The 12,880-nt window shown below is 41.1% G+C and overlaps 1 protein-coding gene and 1 long non-coding RNA gene across 5 annotated transcripts in view; one reads left to right on the plus strand and one right to left on the minus strand.

Annotated features, from left to right (window-relative positions):
• The window catches only part of arhgap39 (Rho GTPase activating protein 39), a 52,018-nt gene that overhangs the window by 34,047 nt on the left and 5,091 nt on the right, over nt 1-12,880 (plus strand). For 3 of the 4 annotated variants that reach the window (XM_055024095.1, XM_055024096.1, XM_055024097.1), the window contains 5 exons: nt 5,175-5,388; nt 6,226-6,299; nt 6,542-6,741; nt 10,405-10,496; nt 11,303-11,472. In XM_055024095.1, coding sequence (XP_054880070.1) covers nt 5,175-5,388; nt 6,226-6,299; nt 6,542-6,741; nt 10,405-10,496; nt 11,303-11,472 — 750 coding nt within the window. Of the gene's footprint in view, nt 1-5,174; nt 5,389-6,225; nt 6,374-6,541; nt 6,742-10,404; nt 10,497-11,302; nt 11,473-12,880 lie in introns of those variants that run through there. The other variant, XM_055024098.1, reaches the window with a different exon arrangement.
• On the minus strand, nt 1,895-4,097 carry LOC129354651 (uncharacterized). Its single transcript, XR_008605175.1, has 2 exons — nt 3,453-4,097; nt 1,895-2,683 (listed from the first exon to the last, which is right to left on the minus strand). It is a non-coding gene; the product is annotated as an uncharacterized LOC129354651 (long non-coding RNA).

A 12,880-nucleotide genomic window follows, 5' to 3' on the forward strand; every position in this document is an offset into this window, starting at 1 on the left:
ATTTAAAATTTCCACACTAATTCCATGTGTAACAATGGTTGGTTAAAAATAGTTATAAAAGGCCCAAAACACAAGCAGCTCTAAAGTCCAGCTTTTTTCTCTGAGTTCTGCCATAGTTAGAACTACAGTGATGCGTTTTTGTAGTCCTAATCAGCTGGCCCCTTTGTGTTCCGTTGCCATGGTAATGGATCCTCTGCCAGATGTGAGTCAGAAAGGGGGACACATAATTCTATCAGTTTGAGGCAGCCATTTTCCCTAAAATATGCATGAGCCAGAAAGGAATCTTAAGGCTTTTATTTTGAAATTTTCAGTAAGCTTCATTTCATTAAGATTAATTAAACTTAATTAACACTAATCCCATGTGTAGCAAAGGTTGGTAAAAATCAGTTATAAAATGCCCAAAACACAAGTAGTTCTAAAGGCCAGCTCCTTCCTCAGAGCTCTGCCATAGTAAAAACTACAGTGATGCGTTTTTGTAGTTCTAATTTATAATTCTAAAGGCCAGCTCCTTCCTCAGAGCTCTGCCATAGTAAAAACTACAGTGATGCGTTTTTGTAGTTCTAATTTATAGTTCTAAAGGCCAGCTCCTTCCTCAGAGCTCTGCCATAGTAAAAACTACAGTGATGCGTTTTTGTAGTTCTAATTTATAATTCTAAAGGCCAGCTCCTTCCTCAGAGCTCTGCCATAGTAAAAACTACAGTGATGCGTTTTTGTAGTTCTAATTTATAGTTCTAAAGGCCAGCTCCTTCCTCAGAGCTCTGCCATAGTAAAAACTACAGTGATGCGTTTTTGTAGTTCTAATTTATAATTCTAAATTCCAGCTCCTTCCTCAGAGCTCTGCCATAGTAAAAACTACAGTGATGCGTTTTTGTAGTTCTAATTTATAGTTCTAAAGGCCAGCTCCTTCCTCAGAGCTCTGCCATAGTAAAAACTACAGTGATGCGTTTTTGTAGTTCTAATTTATAATTCTAAAGGCCAGCTCCTTCCTCAGAGCTCTGCCATAGTAAAAACTACAGTGATGCGTTTTTGTAGTTCTAATTTATAGTTCTAAAGGCCAGCTCCTTCCTCAGAGCTCTGCCATAGTAAAAACTACAGTGATGCGTTTTTGTAGTTCTAATTTATAATTCTAAATTCCAGCTCCTTCCTCAGAGCTCTGCCATAGTAAAAACTACAGTGATGCGTTTTTGTAGTTCTATTTAGCTGCTCGGCCCTGCTGTGCTTCGTTGCTATGGTAATTAATCCTCTGCAACTGTCATGTGTGTGAGACAGAAAGAATTCTATCTTTGTGAGACACCCAGTCAGTTTTCACTGAAAAAAGCGGTCCGAACAACTCCTTCCCATTCGGAAACCGTTATATGTATCGGAAAACTGTTTGAAGCGTATGAGAGGGCTATCTTTCGTCTCCGATAGTCCCGCTATTCATATCTGTAAATCACTCACAGTAATAACAGCGACGAGATAAATCAGTGACTGACTGCAAGTCAGTCACTGCTCTCCTTATGCATTGCTAGGCAGGCCCCAATTGCAGATTAACAAACTTAGAAATGAAAGGTCCTGAAGTTGATTTTAACAACATTCTTTAAGAAGAAGTTGTGTAAACATTCTTTTTTTGTTTTAGTTAAAACCAGTACAATTTTCTTGTCATTTTCAAGTCAAACCACCTTCAAATTTTTTACAGTGTATGGCTGCTCCATTAATATATCAATGATCTACTCCAAGTTGTAGTTGCCGATATGTTGTTTGTTGCTTAAACAAAGATTATTTTAACCCTTAACCTATAAGTTGATACAAAACTGCAGGCAAAGTGCAAAAATTATTTGATGGCACAAAATTAGCCCACATCCACATTCTCAGACAAGAAAGACTCACCTGGTATAAATGACAAATTTAGCTATTGGGATTGAGAAATTTATTTAATCCAAGTATATCATAGATATATATTCCATCTTAAGTCAAATGCATGGAATTTTGGGTGGTTGCTGTGTTTACTACCACTACATGATCGATAATACACATTATAATCAGCACTGTCAGAGACACAATAAGTTTATCGCAGGTGTGTGAAAGATCTAATTGTCTGACTGTTGATTGCAGCCATCCACATTATTAGCAAAAACAGAGGGCCTCAAAACCAAATTTTTCTTAGGGCCCTCTGGAGGTTTGGGTCGGCCCTTCTCCTGTTACAGCTCTCTTCTTTGAATCACCTGGTGCAGCTTGCTCGTTCAGTTTGATTGTCCTGTGGTGTGATTCTAGTTTCTTCATGACGTGCTATTTTTCAAGAGAGACAGAACTTTCTTGCCAGTTCAGAGGATACATTGAACCTCCATATTGTCATCTTTTGCAGACATAACCTCAAAATAGTTTCTGTTTTTACAGAAACAAAATGCATCTCTCTCCTCCCTCCATCGTTTGCGTTTCTGTCAAGGCGTGCTGTCACTGGTGCTGATAACGCGCATAGAAACGGAGGTTACTCCCCAAGATGCATAGAGGAAATAAGATTAAATTAATTGAGAAAATTTAAAAAATAGTAATGCAGAGGACTGCACAGTGGTGCAGTTGGTAGCACTGTTGCCTTGGAGCAAGATGGTCCTGGGTTCGATTCCTGGCCAGGGGTCTTTCTGCAGAGAGTTTGCATGTTCTCCCTGTGCGTGTGTGGGTTCTCTCTGGGTACTCCGGCTTCATTCTACAGTCCAAAAACATGATTGTCAGGTTAATTGGTCTTCCCAAATTCTCCCTAGGTATGAATGTGTGCATGGTTGTATGTCCTGTTTGTTTCTGTGTTGCCCTGCGACAGACTGGTGTATGTTATTACGCAATAGCCAGCCCCGCCCTAATCCCCATGACCCCTTTGGGCTGACTACTGACCAGCTATCCATCAACAGGTCTGGAAAGTCTCTATTACCCTGCAGAAGGCCTGAGAGGGACAATCTGTCTAAGCTGGTGACGACAGAGACTCGTCTAGCTCTAATTACCTACAATCCAGAAGTTAGGACCATTTTCTGTAGCCCTCACAACTGCATAACCCCAATAACCACTTCTGTTAGCGGTAGCCCCCTCTCTAATAATAACGAGCACTTATTAATGGCTAGATTAGTTTCAGCCACTTTGTAAGTCCCAGGGTCATTATCTACGTAACAACTAAAGGAAAGTCCGAAGCCACCACATTTCTGGAATCATGTACATGGATGTTACATTAGTAGAAAAACCATAACCAACAAAATGACTCAAATAATTTCAATGTCCACGAACCTCATTAGAATTTCAAAAAAAAGATATGTTTATTTAAGCAACTTCAAGCAGGAGTAAATGACAACTAAATTCATTATCAATTATTACAAATATCTAGGAACAAAATAAATGTGAATAAAATCAACATAAACCTCTCCTAACTCTTTTCCCTAAACTGCCATCAATACACTAAATAAGGCTTTGGGGTGCAGGCAGACTCATACCCAGATGATGGAGGATCTCAGCAACAGAATATCCTTGGACAGAATCTTGTCTTAAATCCTCCTTCAAATAGGAACAAAGCAAAGTTGGTTGTTGTCTTCCAAACATCCCAATCTTCATCACTTTTGTGACCTTTGTCCAATTGCCAAGTCCGTTGCAGCGATTCTTGAGATCTTTTGAGTGTGAAGCCACAATCAAATCAGGAGCCAGAGCTGTTGGACATCGGGTCCTGTCTCTCTTTCAGTGGTGTGACGGCTTGACTTTCCTCCGATTCCAGGGCGCGGCTTCTTGTTGGTCCATTGGCCTGCTGCTGCCAGCTCGATCCACTGGAGACGAAGAACAACTGTTCTCTGCTTCTCTGTTTATTTATACTCTTTCCCCTAGCTGTTGTGTATGGGGAAACGGTGTACGCGACTTCTCAAGCATTTGATTACCTCATGGAAGGTCCCATGCCTTCCCATATTCGGTCATCGCCCTGTCCACTTCTGCTTTACTTGTTTATCTTAAGCCCCTGGCTTAGTTTCTGAATTTCCATCCTCGAGACATGTCCAGGCTTGCCTCTGCACCCACAGACTGTCCCTATTCTCTTATTATGTGATTTCAGTCCTTTACATGCTATATGATCACTATAAATCAACACTATCATCTTTCAATACATTTTTTTCAACCATACCTACTTAATACTCATTAATTTTAGTAATCAAACCAGATTAAAGTACTTTCAACTTGTGATTCACCATTCAACTATTTTATATAATCATCAATCATCAACTTCAGAATTTACTTACTTGTAGAATCATTAATTCATCAACATAACACACTTTTTCATAATTGACAGTAAATCAACATACAAGATTACTTTAGTCTCTCAGGCCTTTTATGATTTGTTTTCTGCGTGAACCTGGAAAGATCTCACCTCCATATACCAGTTTTCACGACACTGTTGACCTGTCCAGGGTGACCCCACCTCTCGCCCAGAACGCAGCTGCAGATAAGCACCAGCAACTCCTGACCCCTCTGGGGATAAGGGTGAATGGATGGATAGTAAAGCAGAGTGATTTGGATGAGTAACTTTAATCTGATTACTGGATTTGAAATAGCAATGCATTAGTTTACTTGTTACTGACAAAAGTTATCTGATTAGAGACTTATGGACGTTACTGGTTAGTGTTCCTTAAATTGAGTTGTTTGGGAGAGAGAGGGTTAAACACAGAATAGTGGCCTAGAGGACAAGAAGATGTTAAGGGCTAACTGTTTCAAATGCACATACAAATCCAACAGCATGCTAAAATAGACTTCAGTCACTTTTTCTCTCTTTTTTTGTTTTAAAGAACTAACTTGAAGAGCAGTTTCCCAGATGTGTGTTTTAGGGTACATGGCTCTCAAGCAAAACATGGAGTCTTCCCTGACTGCCTGCCTTCTTTTTTAAGGAAGCTACATTGTTAGACATGTATGTCACATGAACCACCAGTGTTTGTAATTAAATAAACACACTGGACTGTCAGACATTAGCAGTGTAATTGAATATTGTCTGATTAAAAACTTAACTTACTGGACCAATGTCACACCAAAGTCTGCTGCAGTTGTGTCTTTGAGAAGAGTCTGTAGGTAACATTCCTGGAAGATGCATCCACAATAAGTTTTTTAGCACAACTCAAAGAAATAAGTTGAATAAAGATAAGAGCTTGTCTTTAACTAGACAGCTTCCTGGCTTTCTCTTTCAGGTGGTGGTGCGGGGGTGGAGTAACCAGGGTCTCCGTGACGAGCTCTACATCCAGCTGTGCCGTCAAACTACAGAGAATTTCCGGTATGATAGCCTGGAGCGTGGTTGGGAGCTGATGGCCATCTGCCTCGCCTTCTTTCCTCCCACTCCCCGTTTCCACACCTACCTGGAGGGATACATCTACAGACACATGGACCCACTGAATGACACCAAAGGTAAATGAGTGGGTATAGACATTAAGCACCACATTTCAGTATACTTACATTTTAACATGCTCATTTTGTTAATAGCGGGACATTTCTCAGATTTAAATTGTTCCATGTTTAATTGTTGTCTGGAGATGGCTTCACTTTGTTTCATTTTCTTTTCTTTTTTTCATTTTTATTTCAAACAGGTTTCTTAAGCAAAAGAAAACAAGTTATCAGTGAGAGAAGAGAAAACATGTGCATGCATAACCAAGAATAAAATAGTTAACTTGCAATTTCTGTTGAAGTTGTCATGTTGAAAGCTAGATGCCTGACCCACATACAGAAACACACCAGGGAAACTTGGAAATCAGATAAAGGTGATTTATTATGCAAGTGATAAAAATGACTGAAAGAGGGGTGCTTGACTACTGGTCTGTGAACCAGGCTTGCTGGGACACTAGTGAGAGCGAGGGATTACATCACGAGGAAAGAACAATCCAGAAAAAAAAAAAAAAAACAGAATGTGGTCTTCACGAGGTGGTTCCAAGAAATGTCTCAAGGAACATCATTACTGGCGACACTCAGGCGCTGAAGTGCAGGTTGTCCACTTCTAATATCCCTCGGGAAAATAGGTGATGACTAACAGGTGTGCAGAATCGCAGGTCCGCCCAGTCAGGAGGCTGCCTCTGGCACCATCTAGTGGGTGAATGATGGCACTGCAGAAGAAACCAGAAAACTCCACCAACAGGAACAAAACCCCCCCAGATACCTAACAGTGATACAATAAAATCGGTTTATGTTGAAAGAATCCATCAGCATGGACTCAAATCTTAATTGCTGAAACTTTGTCTTTTTGTTTTCAAGGAGTTGCTATTAGCAGCTACGCCAAATACTGCTACAGGAAACTAATGAAAGCTGCTTTGACTGGAGCCAAAAAGGTAAGGATTAACCACAGATCCAAAACAATGAGCTGGGGAAACCTGCAAGACAAAAAACCCCAGAAGATGCAAAGGTTTGTAAGATTGTGACAATTCACAAACAGGGAAGACATCCATCGAATCCATTTGACGGATTCGACGGATCCATCCAATGTCAGTACAGGAGATTGTAGTCCTGTACTGGTATATGACTATCAGGTTTATTAAGACAGTCCCTGTGTGTTCTGTGTGTGTCTCATCAGGGGCTCCAGAAGCCCTCTCTCGAGGAAATCCAGCACGCCAGGAATGCCATATTTAGTCCATCCATGTTTGGCTCTTCATTAGAGGAAGTAATGGTGCTTCAGAAGGAGCGATATCCAGACCGCCAGCTGCCTTGGGTCCAGACCCGTCTCTCTGAAGAGGTTCTGGGTCTCAATGGCGACCAAACAGAGGGCATTTTCAGGTGAGGGATACACAGAAGGAAGCAAAATGAGTTCAAGTATTTACCTATCCTGTAACTTTATGAAAAATATTTTAAAGTGATCACTTTAAATAAAAAAGAAATCCTGTTTTGAGGATAAAATAAGTGAAAAAATTTTAGAATATGCCATGATGAAAGATCAAGTCTGCTAAAGACCACAATCTCCAAATCTTCATCGATGCCACATCCCTCTTTTATGTAATTCCAAAATATTTATAATCAGTCAAGACTTCCTGCCATATAAATTAATACATGTGTGGTGTGCTCCAAGTAAATATGTCCTATTTTTCATCCCTATTTTAAAAAATAATCTGAAAAACAAGAAAAAAAATTCACCAAAATTTTGTTTCCAATTTCCGTTATTCCAAGTAAATTTGAAGCAGTTATCAATGAAGCAAAATTTCGAAAGTTTCAAAACAGCAGATGTTATCCTATTTGTTTTCAATGTTACCTGTACAATCTTGAGTAAAAAGCCTCCAATCAGATGATTCCGGTTTAAATTAAAGTTTGATATCAAGTAGAATTTTTGTAATCATTATCATTTTAGAAATCTCTATGCAGTATTTGTCGAAATAAATGTATCCAAAACAGGTCACAGGCCCACATACGTAACAGTTCAAAATTTCCTCCCCTTTTTTACACCATTTCACAAAATATTCTGGGAAAAGTTTTATTACTTTTTTTTTTTTTTTTTAAGATTTTTTATTTAATCAAGGAACTTCACAAGTATAAGACCAGTCTGTAACTTTCCACAGATTTATCCCCACCATGATTATAAATAAAACATTTACTCTCTACATAGTTTAAAAATAAGAAAAAGTATCACTACATGTATTCACTAAAGTGAAGTCATATTTACACAGCGCTTCGTAAAACCCATCAAAGACTCCTGGTAGAAATACATTCACTCTCAATCACACTCAAGCAGACACTTTCACACCCTATTTGAAGAAGATCCATTATGTACCCCCCACCCGGCTGACCAAAACTGGTTGGGGGTTTGTTGACCACTGAACCACCTCGTAAAAGCAAGAACATAACCTTATTCTCAGTATTTTAAGGTCTTTTTCACATTAGTTTCTCTTAATTTTCAAATATTCCATCCAAATTGCATATTTTTAAGAACATCACCCAAAAACATTAATTCATTTAATTATTTTACATCATTTTAAAATATTCTCATCTTACCTTTTTAAGTAATTTTGTTTGACTCACTCTAACTTTTGAGAAAAGATATTTGTTAACTGTAAATTTAGAATTTCCCAATTTGTAATGATTGTATTTACCAAATATTTATTGTCCAAGTCAAGTATTTCTCCACATTTTTAAACTAAAATTTGTCTTGTTTAAAGTTTTAGACATAATTTTCCTTTTATTTTGTCTTGTTTAAAGAAATATTTCTTTCCAATATTTCTAGTATTGTTTTGTGTTCACAAAATCTGTTTTAAATACTTCAATTTATCCACTCATTCAAACTTCTTTTTTATGGCAGCCATGAGTTATAGCAGTGGTCCATTCGTTGTTATCGTGAGTTAAAATTTTCATGAAAATAAAATGTTCATTTTTGTTGAACATCTGAATCTTATTTTGAAGGGATGTGTAAATGTTACCACAATGACCAGAGTCAGAGGTTAGGTTAGAGTTCGAGACGAGAGGAGTAGAACTTCTGAGTCCTAAATCTGGTTCACACGGCACGATTTAAGAGATGTCGGCCGATTTTCCAAAACTTTGTGACCACAGAGCTGATAAAAGTCCAACAGGTTCGATCAGTTCGTGTGTCCAGCCACAGGCAGGAGCAACACATCACAAGAACCGATTCCACTTGCATCCCAGTTCTAGAAGAAAATCCAGTAAAACCAACAAAATACCATAGTGAATTTAGAATAATCAAACATGGATGACGATGTAGAAGCAACAGTGAGTTTGTGGACTCATTTTAAGCGATAAAAGATGAAACAAAAAGAAAAGGTGTTTGATAAAAGGAGCAGCCTTCTGGTTCCGCATCTCTTTTTTCACCAAATATTCTCTTCAAAGTGGACTTCACAGATGTTACATCTGAGCATGGCGTTAAAGCCAACTGTCTGTCCGTTATATCCAAACACACGGTGCCAAAAAGCTTAAAAGCCAAAACTGCATCATGTTGTATTTCTTCATCCGCGAGTAACGCTGCTCGAAATCAATAATATAGTCTGCCATCGACATGTTAACTTCTTTTATGATCCGGTCAAAATTCGAGTATGCTTCATAGATCCTGTCCTTTTCTCTTTTAAGAACAAGTCATCTAGTTTAGCGAACAATGTGGTCATTCCAGTGTCTTTATTTAGATCGTCTACCGGAATTTCCATTGCCGTGTCCCGTGCTCTTCCAGACACAGCCAGGGCGACAACCTGGGCGACAACCTGGGCAACAGCCAGGGCGACAGGCCACAGCCTGGGTGACAGGCGACAGCCAGGGCGACAGCCAGGGTGACAGGCAACAGACAGGGCGACAGCCTGGGCGACAGCCAGGGCGACAGGCGACAGCCAGGGCGACAGCCAGGGCGACAGCCTGGGCGACAGCCAGGGCGACAGGCGACAGCCTGGGCGACAGCCAGGGCGACAGGCGACAGCCTGGGCGACAGCCTGGGCGACAGGCGACAGCCAGGGCGACAGGCGACAGCCAGGGCGACAGCCTGGGCGACAGCCAGGGCGACAGGCGACAGCCAGGGCGACAGGCGACAGCCTGGGCGACAGCCTAGACGACAGGCGACAGCCAGGGCGACAGGCGACAGCCAGGGCGACAGCCTGGGCGACAGCCAGGGCGACAGCCTGGGCGACAGCCAGGGCGACAGGCGACAGCCTGGGCGACAGCCAGGGCGACAGGCGACAGCCAGGGCGACAGCCTGGGCTGGCGACAGCCAGGGCGACAGCCTGGGCGACAGCCAGGGCTGGCGACAGCCTGGGCTGGCGACAGCCAGGGCGACAGCCTGGGCGACAGCCTGGGCTGGCGACAGCCAGGGCGACATCCTGGGCGACAGCCAGGGCTGGCGACAGCCTGGGCTGGCGACAGCCTGGGCTGGCGACAGCCTGGGCGACAGGCGACAGCCTGGGCGACAGCCAGGGCGACAGGCAACAGCCAGGGCGACAGCCTGGGTTGGCGACAGCCAGGGCGACAGCCTGGGCGACAGCCTGGGCGACAGCCAGGGCGACAGCCTGGGCGACAGCCAGGGCGACAGCCAGGCGACAGGCGACAGCCTGTGTGACAGACAGCCCGGGCGACTGCCTGGTTGTGCCATGTCAGCTGTTTGGGATTCCCCTCCGTTCTTACATCACAGCGTTTTCTGACCTGTCTCCTCCCTCCTGGGCAGGGAGGAGAGCAGAGGAATCTGCCTTCACTGAACGCAAGAGGTGGTTCTTTGTTTGATAAAGATTGTTTTATCCACTTAACTCTCAGATTGGAAGGTTCAAATCAGACTCTAAATTCACATTTAGCCTACTAAAAATCTGTGTTATTCAGTGTATTTATTTTTGCACGAACTGATTCACATCAGTTTTTCCTCAAAGACTTTAGGCAACTGAAGTACATACCTGTACTGTATTGGTCTGCTTTTACATCCTATGAAGAAAATCCTGTCTAAATCCTATCCATCCTGTCTTTGTTCTCTAGGGTTCCAGGGGACATAGACGAAGTTAATGCTCTAAAGCTGCAAGTTGATCAATGGAAAATTCCCACCGGACTGGAAGATCCACACATCCCAGGTGAACAGGATACGATGGTTTTAAAATGTTTCTATCATAGAGATAAAAATTGTTCCATGTAGTTTTTTTGTAATAGCTCAGTAACATGCATCTGGCGGCAAAATTAAGTCCAACTCTCTTTCAGATCCAATTACACAGTTTTAATCCTAAACATTGCTTAGTAAAGTTGGTTAATTAGAACTGAGTTATGAAGCATGGATTCGGGGACTTTGCATCAAGTTCTTGTCGTGAGCAGGTCAGAGGTGACAGTGAAAAGTATTTTTTTCCTTTTAATCTAGAGAAACCTCAAGCAACGTCTGTGAGGGATTAAACAGACAAAACCTGCGCAAACAAGTTGTTTTAGTAGCCCTGGGAGTTTTGGGGAAATAATTGAGTTTTTGTGCAAAGTAAATCTGATGTTTGGAAAAGCTGTATTAAGAACATTGTTTTGTTTAACACAGCACTTCAAATGTAAGGGGTGGGAGGAGTAATATTTTTTACCTCAACTATAACTCCACACATTTCTCTATCTCATTTTTATGGGTTACTTATAAAATAGTTCACTCTAAAATAGTTCATAAGTAAAAGAGACTAAGAGATGATGTGTCATGAATTGGATTTGTTCTGCTCAACACTTGAAAGGAGCCAGTCACTTGGTGACTTTGTATCACCTGTATAATTATGGTAATTTGTCTTGTTTATTAACCTGAGTCAGTTGAGCATGTAAATGGATGGACCTGAAAGATGGACCTGAAAGATGGATCTGGGGAGCTGAAGAAGTTGAAATGTTCTAAACTGTTGCTCTTTATTGTTGGGTTCAATTCCAGCTTCTCTGTTGAAACTCTGGTACCGGGAACTGGAAGAGCCACTGATCCCTCACGAGTTCTACGAGAAGTGTATCAGTAGCTATGATAACCCAGAGGCTGCTGTCAATGTGGTTTTGGGCCTGCCTCACATCAACAAGCTGGTACTCTGCTACCTCATTCGCTTCCTGCAGGTAACAGACTCACTCACAGTGCCATGAAGATGTGCTGTTGTATCAATCACCTTATCATTTTCTGATTAAGTTGGTGCTGGAATATTTTAACCATTTCACACTGAGACAATTGATGATCAACTGGTTCCTTTTACTTTTACTCATATACAGTATGTAGTAGTGCATGTAAATTAAGCTGTACTTGATTAAGGGAGTTCTTGTCTTCCTCTTGAAAATTAGTTTTACAAAGTCGCAACATTTATATATTACCTGTTATCAAAACATTTATCTCCAACATGTCTATAATCCTATTTTTTATTGACATGGTTTTGTCAAGTCATTCTGGCATGTTTTTGTTTTTCATTTTTTAAAGGCAGACAAACATGCAGAAACTCCTCATTCCTCAGCAGACTTAAAGGTTGATTAGTTGTAACAATAGACTTTACATATAAAATAAATATTTCACAAATAAAGACAATACCGTAATAATACTGTAGGTTGTTTTGTTTTTATGCATTTTAATAAAATATTGTCATACAACATTGATATATTGTTGACGCTGCAATGAATTCAGGGTAAATGATCTCTATAGGTCCAACTGTGCTAGCTCTGTTCAGCCAATTAGAGCTGAGTAACATTATTAAGCCTTTTCAACTTGAACCACAGCGCATTGGAATGGATCAGAATGTAGAAATCACAAGAAGTGATAAAGGTGAGAAGGACCAGAGAAAGAGGATACAGTTAGCAGCAGCAGCAGCAGCAGCAGCAGCAGCAGCAGCAGCTGCAGCAGCAGCAGCAACAGCTGCAGCAGCAACAGCAGCAGCAGCAGCAACAGCTGCAGCAGCAACAGCAGCAGCAGCAGCAACAGCTGCAGCAGCAACAGCTGCAGCAGCAACAGCTGCAGCAGCAGCAACAGCAGCAGCAGCAGCAACACTACCTTCAGCTTCAGAAATGAAATGACACATACCTCTGGTGAGACTGTGTGATCTGGAAAGTACTTCTATAGCGCTGTGTCTGGTCCCGCTAACAGCTGTTTAGGGTCCAGACGTTCTACTTTACCCAGTGAGAAACAAGTAACAGTATTAACATGCTTAAGTGTATTGGTGATACTTTCAGTATTTCCAATGCACTCTTTGTTCAATATTTTTCCATTTCGCTTCATAATGTTTGGCACTTATATTTATTATGGGAAAACAGCACATTTTTATTTAATAGAAATATTACAACATATTTTGGCCAACATATGGCGGCTTTATCAGGAATGAAAGAAGTGTTGAGCTTACTGTCCATCTATAGCAGCGAGGTTTTCATGCTTGTTTACAATCTGGATAATTAAGTCCTTTTATGGGAAACAACAAAGGACTATAATTCCTCTCAACTCAATCTTCTTAACTTGTATCCACAAAGAACAGAGTTTAGCAGGATGCTG

The sequence above is a fragment of the Poeciliopsis prolifica genome, unplaced genomic scaffold (genome assembly GCF_027474105.1).
Source record: "Poeciliopsis prolifica strain line A6 unplaced genomic scaffold, Auburn_PproV2 SCAFFOLD115, whole genome shotgun sequence".
In the NCBI taxonomy this organism is placed as follows: Eukaryota; Metazoa; Chordata; class Actinopteri; order Cyprinodontiformes; family Poeciliidae; genus Poeciliopsis; species Poeciliopsis prolifica.